At 39.6% G+C, this 19,562-nt stretch overlaps 1 protein-coding gene across 8 annotated transcripts in view; it reads left to right on the top strand.

Annotated features, from left to right (window-relative positions):
* CDH23 (cadherin related 23) overlaps nucleotides 1-19,562 on the top strand; it is a 568,554-nt gene that overhangs the window by 504,246 nt on the left and 44,746 nt on the right. For all 8 annotated transcript variants that reach the window (XR_006102875.1, XR_006102876.1, XM_042457557.1 and 5 more), the window contains exons 38-42: nucleotides 3,888-4,109; nucleotides 4,229-4,348; nucleotides 7,334-7,514; nucleotides 15,256-15,389; nucleotides 15,647-15,856. Coding sequence is in view for 6 of the 8 variants with exons in the window: in XM_042457557.1 (XP_042313491.1) it covers nucleotides 3,888-4,109; nucleotides 4,229-4,348; nucleotides 7,334-7,514; nucleotides 15,256-15,389; nucleotides 15,647-15,856 (867 nt within the window). In the remaining 2 variants the exon portion in view is untranslated. The remainder of the gene's footprint in view (nucleotides 1-3,887; nucleotides 4,110-4,228; nucleotides 4,349-7,333; nucleotides 7,515-15,255; nucleotides 15,390-15,646; nucleotides 15,857-19,562) is intronic.

Raw genomic sequence — 19,562 nt, 5'->3', positions numbered from 1 at the left:
CAGCCCAGCTCCTTCTCCAGGGAGGAAGCTGGGTCAGCAATAAAGCCTTGAGGGACGTGCTTGACCTTCCACCGCCATCTTTAATACTCATAATAATAACCTTTATTTATAAAGCGCTGTAAATTTACACAGCACTGTACATACAATCTTTTTAATTGGACGGTTCCCTGCCCTCAGGCTTACAATCTAAAAAGACACGACACAAAAGGAGAAATGAGTGGTGGAGGGGAAGGGGATGAGGGCCAGCAGTTCTTCTCTACCTCCGAGGCCTGGATCAGGGGAGATGGACTGGAGGGAGGGCTTGGCTTCTTAATGGATGGTTAATCTTCATCCAGGGAGGCCTGTTTTGAGCTAGCCTGCCTCTCTAGTAGGATAATACATATTATACAATATATTATTATAATAATATAGTTTATTTATAGCTCCCGCCTCTCTCACGGATCGAGGCGGGATTACAACCATAAAAGACACTTAGTACAATTTACAATCAATACAACAATAAAATACTAACACTGAATTTACCAAGAATTCCTTCCCCGGGAGGGAGCCAGGCAGCAAATCCACAAAAAATCCACTTGTCTCTCCACCTTCCTGTGGGGTGTCACCTGGAATTGCCCACACCCCCAATACCCATGCAGTTATTTTTTCAGGGTCCTGAAATTATGCCAGATTGTCCACTAAGGCCTCATTCCCACTACCTTTTAAATCAGATTGCAAATCGGTTTGAACAGTTCAAACGGCCCTGGTTCTCACTTAATCTCAATCGCTGAAGCGATTCCAAGAGGGGGGTCATGCTCCAGACCCATTTAACTGGCTTCTTTTTGACCCTGATTTTTTCCGCTTCTTTTTTGATAAATCGATTCCATGCAAGTGTGAACCACAAGCAGATCGGAATCAATTCAAATTTGCCCTTCGACTGGCTGGAACCGAATCGTTTTGAATCGATTCATTCGTAAATGCGAACCACAAGTGGGTTATTTTAATGTCAGAAAATGACAGAAAATGTAGCGGGAACCACGCTCCAATGTCAAATCAACCCATCAATTTGGATCGCACACCGATTTATCCGTATGGGAATGAGGCCTTTGTGTCCTGAATTTGATCAGAACAACAGCATTGGGAAAGGAATGTTTACTATTTTCTCTGATCTGCTTCCTCCAAGATTCTTTTAACCCCAAAAGGAGATAGCTATACATGTATTTTCCCCCTGTACCCCCACCACCACCTCAAATATGCATCAGCGTTATGGCAAATTATTTATTAGTGACAGTTGCCTTGTGTTCCGCTCAAAATGCTTTGCTAGCCATAAGTCCCTCTTTTTTCAACTCCTATTTTAGAAACAGACACTCTTTCTGTTACAATTTATCAATATGGTCAGCCCTCTGTATCCATGGATTCTTTATCCATTGATTCAAGCATCCACAAATGGAAAATATTCAAAAATATATATAAATTCCAAAAAGCAAAGCTTGATTTTGCCATTTTATATAAGGAACACCATTTTACTACCTCATTCTATATAATGGGACTTGAGCACCCACAAATTTTGGTATCCATGGGAGGTCCTGGAACCAAATCCAAGCTGATACCAAGGGTCCACTGTATATACCTAGGTCACTGCATATTGTCTATGCTTGTGTCTAACCATTTTAGCTTACCTTTAGCTTCCAATTCAGAAACCCTTATCCATTCAATTAAATCTCAAAGCCATTCTTCTAGAATATCTTGGATATGGGCAGTGGCGTCCCTAGGGTTGGTGTCACCGGTGCGGTAACTGATACTGTCATATCCTCATTGTCCTCCTCCCATTTCACACCATAAACAAAAAGTCATGCTTTTTGCACTGATGTTACTCATCAATCATACCCATATGCTACTGAATGAAATGCTAATAGTTGTGACATAAACAACTAGCAAAATTAAAATTATACCTTCAAATTACAATGTCTTATGTATTTACATATACCTAGCAAATATTTGATTAAAATGTGATGTTTTTAAAGAAACTATTATTTCAGAACCACAAAGTTCCAAACACACCTTTCCTTTTCTGTCATTCTAATCCCATAGGATTAATATTTATTTCCCAAATGAAGTAACATGGTAGTTTTCATATCAAAATAAAATGAATACCGAATTGGCAACTTTTGTCTTGTTTCATTTAGGAATGGAAAATAAAAGTTGACCTTAAAAGGTTGATTTCTTTAATTTACATAGGAGTGGGGCCAGAAATAGCCAAGAAAATGCGCTAATAGCTACTGTGTTTGATTTTGCTGTGAAATCAGTTGACCTTTAAGTATAGCTTGCTGAAAACATTTTACATGGTTTTGCTGAGCAAGAGGTAAAAAATCTTTTTGTGCCTTGGTGGTTTATTCACATGCTGAGATATGTTGTTTTTGCAGACCTGGTCTATTGTTCTCCCCTATTGTAAGGATAATTTTTTAGTGTCCCTTCACTATACTTATATATTATAATACCTTTGCTCTTACTTGGTAATATTCAAGACAGGAGAGATTGTTACTGATGAGAAGAATGATCAGTTACTTGGTTGTAAGTGTCGTCATGTTAGAGGTTTAGTCCACAACTGAAATTGCTTTCTCATGTCACCCATCCCATTATAGTATGGCTTCTACAACAATTTCAATAATTGCCACACTGATGAGGATAGGAGAAAATGAGACTTGTTGAACCTCCAATATATTTGTTGCTACTTGTTTTAGGTTGTGAAGGACATTCAGCCTATACTTCAAAATGCTACAATTTCATGATGTCTCTTTATTTCTTACAGTGTGCAATTGTTTCGAAAAGCAAAGTAGGGAATAATGGGAGAGGGGAAATTATTTGTTACCTTTCCATTACTTTCTCTTACTTTGTTGAGAGGAATTCAGGATTGATAAACAAGTGGCATTAAATCTGAAAACTTGCTGTCTAAATGTATCTTACAATGGTCTTTTGGGGAAAAAGTTTTGAAAATAGCTGGTGACATCCCTTTAACTCTCCTCCAAAGTAATTAGCTACAGCTAACATGCAGCTCATTGGCTAAGATCCCATAGAGCACTGCAAAATAATAGTTATTCATACTGAACCATAGTACATTTCTCTATTTCACATCCTCTAGACTTACCATTTAGTCACTTCACCCCTGTTCTCCATTGGCTATTCAATGGCTGGTGGAGAGTGGGAGGGATTGGAGAAGTGTCTGGCTGCAGAACGATAGCCAGATGCTTCTCTGATTCCCCTCTGTGGTCTCTACCGGCCAAGGGAAGGCTAATGGGAGAAGGGCTACAGTGGCTAAATGGTAAGTCATGAGAAGGAAGTATTCTCTTGGAAGGATATCAGCCACTGCAACAAGCAAATAGAGGTGTAAAATGGACTTACATCTTTGCTTGCCACTAACAGGATGTCAGCCATTACTTCTCAGATCTGGAAGTTGCCCACCCTTGTTTTGCAGACTAACACAGCGGTTCCTAAAATCCACAAAACAGTGATATCTCTCATCAGTTAACCAAAATGCACAAAATACATGGTGCACACTTTTGAAGCTCCGCTGACTTCTTCATCAGGCAAAGGTGTTAAGAATCATACAGGAGAAAAAAATATATATAAAATAGCAATGTTAGTCAATGTTAGCTTTCTTTGGCCCTGCAGGTGCTTTGGGCTTCCAACTCCAAGAAGTCCCAGGCTAATATGGCCAACATTCAGGAATTCTGGGAGCTGAAGTGAAAAACATCTGGAAGACTAAAGTCTGGGAATCACTGGACTAACACATATGAGGAGCTTGCAGTTTTACTGGCAATTTAACCAATGTGCTTATGTATGTAGATTGAAATCCATGGTTGATATCTCTTTTCTCTGCTCTCCGCCCACCACTGCATGATTCCTCACAGGCTACAACCACAGTGTATGTAACTGTCCTGGATGAAAATGACAACGCTCCAGTATTCCGGCAGCAGCAGTATGAAGTCACATTGGATGAGGGCCCAGGCACACTCAATGCCATCCTTATCACCATCAATGCGATGGATCTTGATGAAGGTCCAAATGGCACAGTTACTTACACCATCACAGAGGGGAACATCATGGGCACTTTTTACATAAACAATACTACGGTTAGTACATGACCAGGTCACTGTTTCACTCTGCATCACTGTGCTGTGATGCCCTACAATCCAAGTGTCATTGCTGGCCTCATTGCTGAGAACAAAACATTTTTGATCTTTCATTTTAGGGACAAATCCGCACCATGAAGGAGTTGGACTACGAAATCAGCCATGGGCGTTATACACTGCTAGTCACAGCCACAGACCAGTGTCCAGTTCCTTCACGACGGCTCACATCCACCACAACGGTATGTATCTCTTCTGGGAAACTGAATCTATAGATAAGCTTCTGTTAGCAAGCAAAAACAGTTTTATTCAAGCAGGTTTTTAATGTATAATCATGAGATGGCTTTTTTATGTAAGGTGTTGTTCCATGGAATGGCTATCATGGTTTTATTGTGGTTTTATTGTTTGTAATTTTATATTGTTTTTATTTGATGTTTTAATTGTTTTATTGTAATGAGTTTTTAAAGTGTTTTTATTTGTGAGCTGCCTTGGGTCCCTTTCTGGGCGAAAGATGGCATAAAAATTAAATAAATAAATAAGCAAGCAAGCAAGCAAGTCCCATTCTTCTGGGAAACAGTATCAACTCTTCTAATAAACTCATTCCAAAAGGGTCTTGCCAAGTGTCTCCTGCTTTTCTGATTTGTGAAGTGAGTATAGAAAAGTTCTTACTGTCTCAATAAACATATTCTATCATATTTTACAATTTCCCCTCCATTGTACAATCCATTCCAAATAGCTACTCGATTCATTCCAAATAGCTACCCTATCTGCAGTTCTCATCTATGGGACATTTTCCTGTGGAATGGCATGCTGCTTTCTGACTTGTGCACAAGATGTACAGTGGGACCATTCTATATGTGGGCTCTGGATCAGTGGGTTTAATTCTCCACAGACTGAAAATCCAGAAATCTATTATTTTTTTAAAAAAACCTGAGATCTAGTAAGAAACAGTCCCAGTGAAAGTCAGAGGCAGTGGCATGTTCTGGTTACCAGAGATGCATTTCTCTGCCTCCCCTGCCTCTGGGGCATCCTTAAACCCATGATATCTTGATTTGACCAGGAGAGAAAATCTCTGTAGTGTGATAAGCTGTGCATCCAATTCTGTATGTTGAATGGGAGCCTTGGGATATAGATTCAAAAGTCACAATTATTCTGTTGGTTTTTTTACACACATACACCCTTTCCCCTAAATGAATCTCTTGGGGCCACAAGGCAGATTCTTCCATTATGCTGTTGGAACTGGCTTGTTCTTTCACTAAAAGCCAGTGCAAATTGGCTCCATAAATTTTATTCTGATGTTGATTTGTGCATTATGGCCACCACAAGGATGCAGTTTTAAATTGCTTCTGTAGCACCTTTTCATTTGGAATGGCTCCACATGAAAATGACATGTATTTCATCCTAGCATGGCAAATGTCCAAAAAGACAGGAAAAAAGTTCACAGTGACATCCTAAAAGTGACTTCTAATGAACTTTGTATGTCATTGCTCCACCTCATGACAACTTCTGCCAATGGAAAGTCATTTAAATGGCCCTGCAAGAGACAAATGTACAGAGTACAACAAGCAGCCATTGTATTGGAGGTGTAGAATGAACATTTGCTTTCTTACCAGTTGTGGTGCATATTGCTGGCTTCTAAAACCCCATATAACTTCCTCAGCTCAGGCTTAAAATGGACCTGTTACAGGCTAGCTTAAATAAGTCATGAGGGCAGCTTCAGAGTTACCAAGGAAATTTTTCTACAAAAGAATACATTCTACCTCTATTTTCAAGCATCTCCTCTCCCAAAACCTAAGGACTAGAAACTTCCTTTTTAGGGTTTGTAACTATGATGGATCTTCTTGTGGTTAATTCCTAAACACAAAAAGGTTTTGAAATATATGTCTGTCAGAAGACCACATCCTCTGACTTGGTACCACTTTTTCTAATTACAGTATCCATGCAAGTTTTAGGGTCAATTTTTTGACTAGAATTTCTAGACATATACATGGGAATATAAGTATCCATGCATAGGGATAGCAATAGTTATTCACTTGTGAGAGCAAGGAAATCAAATACACTTTCAACACAAGCTCAGAAGTCAGGAAGATGGAGTAAAAGTTAATTTTGTCTGTATAAAGTTAGACCATACCAAACTTCCCTCCAAATTTGGTAAAACTCCATTGTGTTATTTATATGTGATGCAGTAACAGATAATTGTCCAGGTGTGTAAACAAGAATCAAGGAACACAGGACACACTGCAGACTGGGCCAGCCATAAAAATCAGCAGTAGCAGAACATGCCACAAACCATCCTGGGCATAAAATACTGTTTGAAAACACTGAAATTCTGGACTATGCCAACCACTACCATGTCAGGATGCACAGGAAAGCCACTGAAATCCACAAACACCTGGACAATTTCAACAGAAAAGAGGAAACCCTTAAAGTAAACAAGGTTTGGCTACCAGTCCTGAAAAAGAGCAAGAAGAAGACTCAACAAATGCAAATGAGAAATTTCTCAGGGTCAGGGGTTTCCCAACAGACAATGAGGACTAATCAAGCAGACACTCATCCTCTTTTGCATACCCTCCCACCCTCAGGCCTGCCATTAGCAACAGAACAATTCACATGCAAATCATTCCTGCATTTCCAGGTCACACAATATATATACCCAACTCCTTTCCAGGCGAGCATTCTCTGAAGATGCCTGCCACAGATGCTGGCGAAATGTCAGGAAGTAACTCTTCTAGAACATGGCCACATAGACCGAAAAACCCACAAAAATTACAGATGCCGACCCTGAAAGCCTTTGACTTCACAATGGAGACAGTGATTCTTCAAGGAAGATTTCAGTCATTCCATAGACAGACAATGTACTGCATATCCAATGTCCTAGTAATATGCAATGGCCTAGTAACTGTCTACCTGTGCCATTAAGATATAGGGAGAATTATCTGGGCTCCTTTCTGATTCACATGAGAAATTGGTTTGTGTTGAACAAACTTACCTTCTTTTTTAATGTAATTATCCTAACCATTGTGATAAGGCAATGTTTTATTGTGATTGTATTATAGTACTTACAATTTTTTTCATTTTATTATTTGTAATTTTTGAAATGGTCAGTAGACTAATACAGTAAACTGGAATTGGCCTGAATTGAATTGCAAAAGTAGTCTGAGATCCCATTCTCTTAAAAGCATTTACAGTTCTTCTGTTCATTTTTTTATTGTGTGCATTCATCCTAGGTGTTAGTGAACTTGAATGATATCAATGACAATCAGCCAACATTCCCACGTTCTTATGAAGGACCCTTTGACATCACAGAAGGACAGCCTGGTCCAAGAGTGTGGACTTTTCTGGCCCATGATGGGGATTCAGGGCCCAGTGGACAAGTGGAGTACAGCATTATTGCAGGAGACCCCCTTGGTAAGTGGTAAAAGAAGGAGAACAAAAACAAAGTTTGTTTTTCTAGTTCCTCATCCTTCTAGAAAAGGCATTGGTCACGAGAAGAAACAGTCATTTAAGTAAGTAGTTTGTTCCTTCCTTGTCCTCTTACTTCTCAAATGAATAACAATTTTAATAAGTCTCATTTTCCTTGTTTGTCAAACAATTTCTCTGTATCTGAATTGCAAGTGAAAGCTAACACAATTGAACCAAACAGTGATCTTTTTTCAGTTCTCCATTCTGAGATCTCCATTTTTTTGTTAATTGTTGTCAAGTCAGCTTTGACTTATGGCAGCCCTATCTATGAGAGACCTCGAAGACACTTTGCTATTGACAGTCCTGTTATGCCTGGGCCATGGCTTTCTTGATTGAGTCTATCCTCTTGTATTGCAGTCTTCCCCTTTTCCTACTGCCTCCCACTTTGTCAAGTTTTATCATCTTCTCTAATTAGCCATGTCATCTCATGATAATGTCCAAAGAACTATAGCTTCAGTTTAGGTATTTTCTCTTTTAGGCAGAGTTATTTGATATGCTCTAGAATCCATTTATTTGCCTTTTTGGCAGTCCATGGTTTCCACAGAACTCACCCTCCAGACTACATTTCAAATGAATTAATTTTCCTCCTGCCAACCTTCTCTATTCAAATTTCATTTTTGCTATTGATTTCTTGGGTAGATTTGGTCACATAGAATATCTTAATGGTTTTGTTACACAGTGTTGTGAGGTCAAATTAGATACAGCATGTCAAAAATTATCCAAGATGGTTAAAGCCCTGGAGTAGTTTCAAAAGCAGGAGCCATCTTTCTCTACCTGTGTGACCCTTTTTAGGAATGTTTGTCCGGAAAGTATGTTTCAAACAGGATCATAGTGAAAACAATAGAAATAGGTCTTCAGTTTACCATGCTTTCTGGTTGTTCAGTACTTGAATCTGAAAATCTAGGAACAGTTTGTGAATCAGACACGCATGCCACCAACCTTGATGCTTGGTAGCTCAGCTAAAGCAGAAGTGAGAGGAGCTCTTGGGCCAAGATTTCTCGAATAATTTTTGCACGATTTAGTCTTTTCCTGATGTTCTTGCTGGGGGGAAATGGTAAAATAAAAGAAAGAATTCAGCTTCAGGGGATTGGTAAAATCTAGTATCCATTAGTTATGTGATTTAGTAGTTTCCACTTCTACAATCCAAGTCACCAAGCCAACAAACCTAGGACAAAAACCAAAGAAATGCTACATAGATGATTAATAGTACTTGTGTTTGTGTGTGCTGTGTGCCTTCAAGTAATTTCCAACTTAAGGTGACCCTAAGGCAAAGCTATCATGGTATTTTCTTGGCAAGATTTATCCAGAGGAGCTTTCCTATTGCTTTCTCCTGAGAGCATCTGACTTATCCAAGGTCACTCAGTGGGTTTCATGGCTGTGTGGAATTGAACCTGGTCTCCAGAGTCACAGTACAACGCTTAAACCACTATGCCACACTGACTCAGTACTTAGTACAGTTGCCCCTCCTAACTCACAGATCTTGGAGCCATGACCTTGGAAATCCATGGAGCGGCAACTTCCACTATTCTTAATGGGGTTACTAGAACCTCCGCTATTCTTAATGGGGCACTCCCCTGTGCATGTGTGCACAGGCGCACACATGTTCACACTTGAATATGTGCAAGCCTCCTTTTTTGTGTGTGGGGGGTCCAGAATGGATCCCCATGAAAACGGAGGGCCAACTGTATAACCATAAGTGCTTAAAGTTCTTATAATATGTCTGTGAATATCTTGTTATTTCTAAGTTACACCTTGAACTTTTATCCCATTTTAATAAATTATATAGTACAGTAATTCGTTCTTTTCAGTAAGTTGTTAATATTTTGATACATGGAACTCAGCTAGTTCCCCCCGCTCTCCAATTTCATCTCTAAGCATAAAGCTGGGCAATAGATATCTTGGGTGAAACTCAAAACCTGAGACCATTCAGATTAAAGAGAGCTTTGGAAATCACATTGCCGGACAGATAATACAAATACAAACAGGTAGATTATTTTCAAATGAAGAAATTTTAAGTCAAAGGGGAAGGGTGTGGAGAAATAAATGTCTTAGGATAGTGAATGGGAGATCACACACACACACACACAATTTCCTGTCAAGGGGCCTCTTTCTGAGAAGCTGGAGTGTCTACATCAGGAAATCCTGTTACAACCAGCATCCGCCATGAAAGAAAACATTGCATATCATTTATACTTTCTGTAATAGAACATGCTTGAAGTTTTGCAAGTTCATGCCACACAAAAAAGTAAAGTACACTTGAAGCATTATTAAACTGGCGCTAGAAGGGATGAGACTGCAATACTACTGTACAGTGATGAAGAGTTCACTGGTTTTCAGGTCAAGGAAGCTGTCATTTCTCCAAGCAGGCTAAGTTCAAGGCAGGCTAGGTCTGCCTTTTAATGTCCTATCATTATCAATTTCTCAAGCTATCTAGTGTACAACAGGCTTCTAATGGAAAAGTCTTGTATGTAATCATTGGTGTCCACTTACATTCCACCCTATTTCAAAGAGGTAGATAATAGTTTAAATGAATTAAAAAATCCCATTAAAAGACAGTAAAATTCAATTGGATTTACACATTGAAATCCCATAGTACTTATAATATATCTGTGCAATATACTTATACTATGTCTGTGTGAGAGCTATACTACAGCTCTCAGCTGGTTAATCCATGAACGACAAAAAGAAAGAAAGAAAGAAAAGAAACAGTCAGAAGTGCAAGGTCTTGCTGGACCTCTGAAAGATCTCTTTGCTTGCATAGCTAATGTTTCTCTGGAACTGGAGAACATGTTCTGCAGCTCACTATAGTATACACCCTAGACTTACAGCAAGAGTGTCACCCTATACACTGTACAGAATACACAGTTTTGCTTATGTATTCCTGCTTAGCAAGGAGTTGGACTGGATGGCTCTTGTGGCCTCTTTCAACTCTACAAGCCTATGATTCTAGGAACAGCTCTGCTCAGGACTTGCAAACTCAGTGCCATGGCTTCCTTGATTGAACCTATCCATCTTTAATGCCAGCTTCTTTTCCTACTGCCTTCTGGACTTCAGCTCCCAGCATCCCAGATGACTTGCCGAGGCTGCTGGAAGCTGAAGTCCAAAACAACTGGAGGGCCAGAGTTTGGACATCACTGTCATTGGGCGTGTTTTCCAGACTTTTAACCATTTTGGTTGCCCTCCTTTGGACACTCTCCAGCTTCTCAATACCCTTGTCTAGTTCTTTCATTGCTTTCCCAGTCCTAGTCTTCTTCTGATTTCTTGACTGCTGTCTCCATTCTGATTAATGCCTGAGGAAAGAATATGGAAAATCTTGAACTATTTCAGTGTTCAAGGTCATCATCTCCTTTAAAGTTATGTAAACCATCTTTGAAAATTCTTTTTGTTTTCTTAGTTTCTTAGTTTTCAACTGTAAACCTGCCTTTAGACTTTTTCCTTGGCTTTCCAAGCCTTTGCTATTTTCTGCTAGTGTCATGGCCTCATCTGCACTGTTGATGTTCCTTTCTCCAATTTTCCACAAAACAGGGTCTGGGAACAAATTCACTACCATCCCCGTGTGTAGAGGCATAAAAATAGTAATGAATTTGGATTAATGCATCTTGAAAGGCTAAATTACTAAAATTGAAGTAGATCACATCTCTTGTACAAGTCACACCTTGATCTGTCCTGTGTATCTGCTACACAGTCTTATTACACACACACAGAGAGAGAGAGAGAGAGAGAGAGAGATTCTCACCCACAGATGATATGAAAATACTCCACTACCCTTTTACATATAATTGTGAATTGCACCAGGGCCATAGTATTCATTTCTCAGTGCATTTCCCAAGAACTCAGAAGAAACAAATTATAAGCAACATATATCCTGCAAACAATCGCTTTGGGGGTAATTATAGCAATTGTTTTACATTTGCAAAGTAATACAACGAATATATTTCAGAGTTGCTACAGGATTCCTTTGTATCTTTTTACAATGAATAAGAATTAAGTTACTTTATCCATATAACAGACAACAATTCCTCATTCCTTTCTAGTTACCATTTGTAAACATTTTAAGTAAGATTTTGATAGATTTTTTTTTCATGGTTTATACCACTCTCAGAACAATTCTAAGGGATTTTTCTGTAAAAGACATGACAGAAAATCATGGAAGAGTAACACTGACCCTTTACAGACTGGCCTGAAAGGCCAGCCTGGGGGCAGAATCCGGGCGTAGCGTCCTCACAATGCACACCCAACTCCACCCCCCAGGATGCCCTGATGCCGCATGCCACTCCAGATGGTGCGTAGCGTCATGGCGCACCTTTGGTGCCGCATCCAGATAATGTAGCACCATATAGCCACGCCACCGCGGTGCTAGAAAAGGCACCGTATAGCAACGACGCCACAGGTATGGTGCCCTCGAAAGCCAGATCAGGACCGCAGCATGAGGTTGCCGCAGTCCCAATCAGCTAGGAAAGGGGTGATCTGTCAAGTCCCACTGTGCAAAAAAGTAACAGAATAGTTACCTTCTTAGCATGGTGATAACAGCAGCAGATTGCTCTTTAAATCTAATTTGTTCTAGGTTTTGCATGCCATCACAGGCCAGTGTTTTTGAGATAAATTTTCCTCCTCTAATCTGGAGAAAATCTATTCATCTAGTTTCCCATATGGTTTGTTTGTTTGTTTGAGCCAATCAGGGAAATAGCAGAAAGGGCAAAAGGGGAAGAAGTGGGATTCCAATGAAATTTCTGGAAAATAATAAGAAAAATCTGGGAGCCCAGAGAAGTGGAATTGGAACAGGAAAAGAGTCCTCCCTCTTATAATATCGACCCCCAATCGAGTTACTATTTCTCTCCCCCTTGTAAACATTTTTACCCCCACCCACTTAAAGAGGAAACACTATTACCTCTAATTGTACAATGTTTTGTTTAGTTTGGCCTCTGGAAAAAAATAAACCAAATTCTGTAGAAGTCCAATATAAGTTTTTGCTAGCATAGCAAATTAATATTTCAGAAACATGAAACCAAGGCTGTGTTAAATGTTATTTGAATAATATGACTGGGGAGGGAGGGGAGAAAGAATATGAAGGAAGTGTAAGAGAACTGGCTTGGATTTCACAAACTGTCAATATCCAGACTAGTTTAATTTTCAGTTCTTTTTTTAGTCCAGTACACAAGCAAGTTTCAGCTGAATCTGTCTGCCACATGCACAAAGATAAAACCCAGACTGAGTCCAGAATGGTGTGGAAGGAACTTGACACAACAAGAAGTGCTAAAGTATCTATCATGTTTTAGCCAATAATCTGAAAAGTTATCAGAAAACATGAGCTGATGAGTGCCATGAAAATGTGGATAAAGAAAAGTTTGTCTTCCTGACCTGTACTAGCAGAACTCTGGTTTATCATAGAAGCTGGCTGGTGGTAATTTCAGAAAATACTAGAGAAGACTTTTTTTTTCACCACACAATGAATGCATGACTTTTATATCTATCATGGAGGATATATGTGTGTATATATGTGTGTGCATATATATATATATATATGCCAGGATAGGCACATTAAATGTACATGGTCAGAAGTAGTATATCACTAAATAACAGATACTGGAGGCAGACAGACAATGACCTTTCCTACTTGCTTCTAAGCTGTCAGAAGCATTTGACTAGACTATTTCTACTCTGTAGAAATAATGCAGTTTGACACCATTTTAACTACCATGGCTCCATCAGAATCCTGGGATTTGTAGTTTTGTGAGACAGCAACATTCTTTGGCAGAAAAAACTAAAGACCCTGTAAAATTACAAATCACAGGATTCTATAGGCTGGAGTGACAGCATTTAAAGTGGTGTCAAACTGCATTATTTCCACAGTGTAGATGCACCCTAAATGGACATTGATTATATCGACAAAGAGAGTGCTTACAAGTTAAATTAGAGCAGTAGTATATCCTTATTCGGAAGTAAGTCCCATTGAACTCATGACTAGACATGTGCTGTAGAGTTTGAAGAGTACAGATATCAATATGGCTTCTTGCATGTGTATCCCAATATGGAATGACACACACAATGCTTTCTGCCATTTCTCAGAATAATGTGCAAGGGCAAACAAGCTGAAAACTAATCCAGACAAAATGGAGATCATGTATGTAGGTAAACTGATGGCTCTGAAAAGATATTACAGAAAGGATATATCTAGAAAAGCTGGTGCTGGTCTTCTTTTGAAAGGACCGAGTGTTCTTTTTTGGAGTTCTCCTAGACTTGGCATTCAGTATGAAAGTTCATGCGATAGAAATTGTCAAAAGTGTTTTCACTCATTCCTCTAGTATACAAGGTGGCTGTGTGTCCTACTTTACTAAGGATAGCCCTTGTCAGAGGTGAGTCTTCTCCTTGGAGGCATCCTCAGTTTGAAAGTTATCAGAAGACACTGAATTCTATCAAAGCACCCTCGGTTAGAAGGACTGTGCAGTCCGTGTCTGGTAGTACAAAGATAAAGATCTTTTAGAAGAGAGAGCACAGACCTTGAAGTTTCCCATCAGCACAGTGCCTGAACAGGAAGAAAGGTCACAACTTTAATCTAAAGGGTGGCTTACACATCTTCTGAACAAATATGTAGAATTAGATTCTCTTTTCCCCCCACACCTTTTTCATTATGCTATGCGCTGTGGAATTAAACAATTTCTAAAACCGTGAAATTTCCTTGCTGTGGAGCCTCCTAGGGTACATTACTTGATTTCTCTGGCATGGGAGGAATAATTCCAGTCCGCCTTGTAGCTAAGTGCAACTCTTCTTCCTTTTCTTCTTAATTTTGTTTATACCCCACCATTTCTCCAAAGTTGGGATTCAAGGGGGCTTACAAATTAAAATAATTACAATACAGTTAAAAAACATGAAAAAGTCAGTGTTGAAATAGAATTGCTGTATTATCACAATTAAAGCACATCTGTAGAAAGGATAAAAAGCAGTTGAAACAGTACAGTTTATACAATAGAGCAGCCTCTCATGAGCCATTTCCTTATAGCTTTGCATTCTAAAAGCCTTTCTGGGGGGGGGAGTCTGTTTCTGCCAACAGAAAGACTGCAAAGAAGGGGCCATTCTTCCCAGAATGTGTTTCAAAGTGCAGGGGCAGTCACTAAGAAGGTCATGTCAGAAGTTTGCGCCAACCATACTTGTGAGGGTAGTGTAGCTGAAAGCCTCTCTTGTGGATCTCAGGATCTGAGCAGTCTCTTAGGGAGAGATGTGGGCTATCAGATAGCCTGGATGATGTGTCACAAGAGAACTCAGCATAGGCACTTCTCTGGACTCTGGACTGTGTACCATTTCCAGCTTACTTACATGCAGCTCTTTAGCATGCAACAATAGTAAAATGTGATTGCTCCTTTTTATCACATAGTGAGTGTGGGCTTATTGGAGTTGCTACTGACTGGGGAACTGCACTGTGGTTATGTGGTGAGCACGGGTTTCCTGCTGATGTAGACAACTCCTTGGAGACTGATGGCTCTGCAAAAATGCATTCAGAGACACCATATCCATCCCTTTCTGAAGCATGTTTTCACCCTTCTACATGATAAACATATTTTTACTAAAGAAGGGATAAAAGTCTGAAACGCTTGTGTGCTTCCTCCACAATATTTCTTTTCAGATCATATTCCTTGTTGATCCTCCTACCCTCTTCCTCTTCCTGTGAGCATATCTCTGTCTGTATTTGCAGGAGAATTTGTGATCTCCCCTGTTGAAGGAGAGCTACGTGTTCGGAAGGATGCTGAGCTTGACCGAGAAAACATTGCTTTCTATAACCTCACCATTGCTGCCAGGGACAGGGGCGTGCCTCCTCTCAGCTCCACTGTAAGTCTTGCTGGTTTGTGGGACACATTGCAAACGTGAGGTTCTGAAACCTCCATAAGAGAGAAACAGGGAAGAAAATGAATTGTCCGTGGGAGTTGTCATGGGGGAAAATTAAATGGTGCAAATCCATAGGATAAGATTAATGGAGAGTGAAGTTGGTATGGAAAAATCCTATGGGTGATCATTTGGGTGTCACAAAAGAGTACCACAATGATCTCTTCCTTTGCCTCTCATCATGCCTCCTCTCTATGTTTCAGGTCATGGTGGGAGTGCGAGTCCTGGACATTAATGATAATGACCCAGTACTTCTGAACTTACCAATGAATCTTACTCTCAGAGAAAATGCACCCATCTCCAGTGTTGTCACCCGCATCTTTGCCAGTGATGCCGACAGTGGCAGGAATGCTCTGTTAACCTTCAGCATCACAGCAGGGAACATAGAGAATACTTTCTACATTAATGGCACTGTAAGTCTTCAGGCTTCCATTTTTCTTTTTCCTTTGAGTTGCTGGAGTACACAAATGGTTTTATGCACCATGCATTTTGGCACAAACACAAGCTCTATAGTGTCTTTTCTTTATTATCTTGATGTTTTATTCAAGCACACTTATTTATGTGTTTGCTGGAATTGTTATTTTAAAAAAAAACAGAATTATATTCTAATTTTCTTTAGCAAGCCCAAGTCATCTAGCAAAATGAGATAAAACAATATATTAACTGCCTAAAAAACAATTTTAAAGCAAACCACAAAACAATTTTAAATGAAGCTGGAAACCAGAATGAAGTAGATTTAAGTGATGGCTTTCTTCCCAGAAGGAAACTGGAGTCTAGATGATAGGGAGGTCTTTTTCAGAAGGCTTCTGCACCAAATGTTGCTTCCTTTCTCAAGTGGTTTCAGTGGTAGAAGCTGAGGTACTTGGGGGTTATGTGGAACTGTGTGGGACAGAGTGCTTTTTGTGTATTTGGAAGCCTTTTGCACAGTTTTCATGTAAAAACAGCCTCAAATTCATACCAATTTTTTAAAAAAATCAAGAATATTAGAGGGCTTCATGAATTGAAACAGTAGCGTTCAGGAGCAGCATGAAACTCATGTGCCATGTTTTCCCCATGCGTGCCTTACAGAGGTCATTATCACACAGGGGAAATTGGTGAAAATTGGAAGGTCAATGCAGTGTGATCCTGGATGCAATCATGCAGATTCATGTTATTGCACGAGAGGTTATCACACATAATCGAAGTCAATGCTAGGTCAATTCAAACCCAATCCAGGGTCAACCGAGAGATGTGTAAATTTGGGGAAATACAGAATTTACAAATCCTGTTCCATTCCAAAGTTGGGTGTGGGGGGCTTTTCTCTCCTCTCGGAGTACTTCTGGAGCTGTTTTGGGGATGAAGCAGCCCTCCCCCCAGAGACATACACACATTGCCTCCTTCTCTCCCCCCTCCTCTCAGCCCTTTCTGGCTCTTTCCCTTTGCAAATTCATTCTTTCCAACTAGAGGGAAGGGATTGGCCAGGGCTCTCTCTTTCTCTCTCGCGACCCTGTCACAAGATTTTCTTGGCAGGTTTATTCAGATGGTGTTTGCCATTGCCATTTTCTGAGGAGGCTGAGAGAGTGTGACTTGCACCAGGTCCCCAGTGGGATTCGATCCCTGCCTTCTGGAGTCATAGTCCAATGCTCAAACCAAGTACAGGGTTGCTTTGGACTGATTTGAATTGGTGAATTGCCTAAATAATGTGAAATAAAGAGTAATGAATGAACAAATAACGTGAAACAAGGCAAAACCATGGGAACCAGAGGCAAGCCCTGCCGGAAGTGTAAAAAGGTCACGATCCAATTCTGCCCTCACTGCGCATGTGCAGAGATGCTAATTTGAATTCTAGACTACAAAGGGTACGTACTCATATGATAGTTTATTTTGCATTCACACTACTTCGGCTTTGGGATGGGCACTGTGTTCTTCTGTGCATTTGATAACCATCTGTGTAATCGCATTCATTTTTTAATTGGCCCTACTTTCTTTTCTTTCGAAATTGAGAGACATTCCTCCTGTGTGATAACATCCAATCTAATAAGAAGGAAATAGAAACATGATGCTCTTCCCAAGACACAATGGTTGCAGTCTCCCTATAGTCATAGTTCCCCTGGCTGATGGCACAGAGTGTTCTTCCCTTCAGCTCTGCAGACCCAAAACGGCATGCAAGGAAGGCATTCATTCACACTTCATATTAATTTGAATTTGAAATGTATGCAAGTCCTGGAATTTGTGGTTTGTTGCTGCACCAGAGCTCTCTGACAGAGAAGGCTAAAATAACTCACAAAACTACAAATCCCAGAAATCCATAGCATTTAGCCATGGCAGTTAAACCAGTATCAATTTTCATTATTTCTGCAGTGCAGATGCAGCCTTAGTTGAAATAAACTACAATTTGATACAAAGGGGAAATCTTATTAAATATTAAGCACATCAGCACTTGAATCTAACAGTTTAGAATGTTTTTTTTAATATCAGCAAAATGCATCTGGCTACCACAAAAGGTTACATGTTCAGTTCACCCTGAATAAACAACCAGTGTCCCAGTTTGTTCTGGGGAGGTTTCCTCCTCAGTCTTAGCAGAAGTGGGAGTATGTATTTTGTGGATAATTTACCAAACAATTCAGATTAAGTTTAGGTCTTTCAGAGATATCTTATTACACAAACAGTTCTTTGTAGTTTTTTGAGAGCAAATATCTCCTAGTAGAGAATATTTAGAATATCTTGCAGATGGGACCCAAGTCTAAACATGAAATTAATTTATGTTTGTATGCACATTATAGACAGCACCTGAAGGTAATTTTATACACAATATTTTTAATAATTATGTTTATGAAATAAAGTGTGTGTACACTGAACCATGTACACAACCATGTTTGGATTTTGGAGTATTTTGAAATGTGGAATTATGGATAAGGAATACTTAGCCTGTATGAGATTTCTGTGAATGAACAATTGTCTCACTCGCTGTAATGCTAGAAATTTGGGGACTAAAGGAAATTTTTGTCACATGGCCAGTTTTTTATTTAGGGCACCACCACCACCCCTATAGCTATACCCTTGTTTAGTCATTTTTGTACCAGATGCTAAAATGGGATCCAAGGTGGCACTATCATTAAGCTAGCATGCATAGGATTTGACTTTCACAGGACAAAGTCAGCAATCTTGGTTTGTGATGAGACATATTTCAAGTGTTGCAACTTCTCTTATTTGCTGTTCTCATAGCCCATAGTAAACTGAGAGGAAGTTGAAAAAGTCAGCCCTCAAACCAGCCACAACCATTTTCTGCTGATACAAAGCATCTCCCATCTCTTCAAAGTATATAATATTATGTGTGCCCTTGAGTTGAGGGTTATGTTCACTGCAGTGTTTTATACCTAATGTTACTGGAAATATGAGTTCGATTCTGTAGGCTGTGTTGACTTTAACAAAATCACCAGAAACTGAACAATTCATTGTATTTGGTGGTCTGTTTCTAGTTTATACTCAAAAGTAAAGGATGGTTTTGAAATCTGATTTCATTTCTTTTTCTGTATTACCAGTGCATAGACCCTCCCATGTCAGTCACATTCACAGTGGCTTTAGGCCAGCATGACTTAGTGTGTGGTGCATAGAAAGAGTTTCTCCCTACCATATCTCAAGAGTGTAGAGTTCATACTGCTTTCATAGCATGCTGGCACAATCGCTGTGACAGGCTTCATAAAGCAACAACTATTATCCTACCAAATAGCCATCCTACTCTAGATAAAGAGATGAACTTCTTAAAAACGATACCACTCCATTTGTCATCATGAAAGTGTTGAAAGCTAAGAGGCATCAAAACTTGCATGCCGTGATTAGTGAGAGAGGGGAATCTAGATAATGCCTGCCTTTTGTCTTCACCTCTCTACATCTGTTTTTGCTCTATGTGCTCAAACCATTTGCTTCCTTCATACCTGCAGATGTCACTTCCCTCTTCTTTCAAGAAATCAGTTAATATCTTTATTGTTGTTTTCCCCTTTGACTGGGAAAGAGCACCCATGGGGCTCCAATCCCAACAGTGGATGCCAGCTTTTAGGGGCTCTTGTAACCAAGTACTGTATAAGTCACTTTATTATTATTATTATTATTATTATTATTATTATTATTATTATTATTATT

This window comes from Sceloporus undulatus, chromosome 3 (genome assembly GCF_019175285.1).
Source record: "Sceloporus undulatus isolate JIND9_A2432 ecotype Alabama chromosome 3, SceUnd_v1.1, whole genome shotgun sequence".
In the NCBI taxonomy this organism is placed as follows: Eukaryota; Metazoa; Chordata; class Lepidosauria; order Squamata; family Phrynosomatidae; genus Sceloporus; species Sceloporus undulatus.
This window is presented reverse-complemented; position numbering and strand designations above follow the sequence as displayed.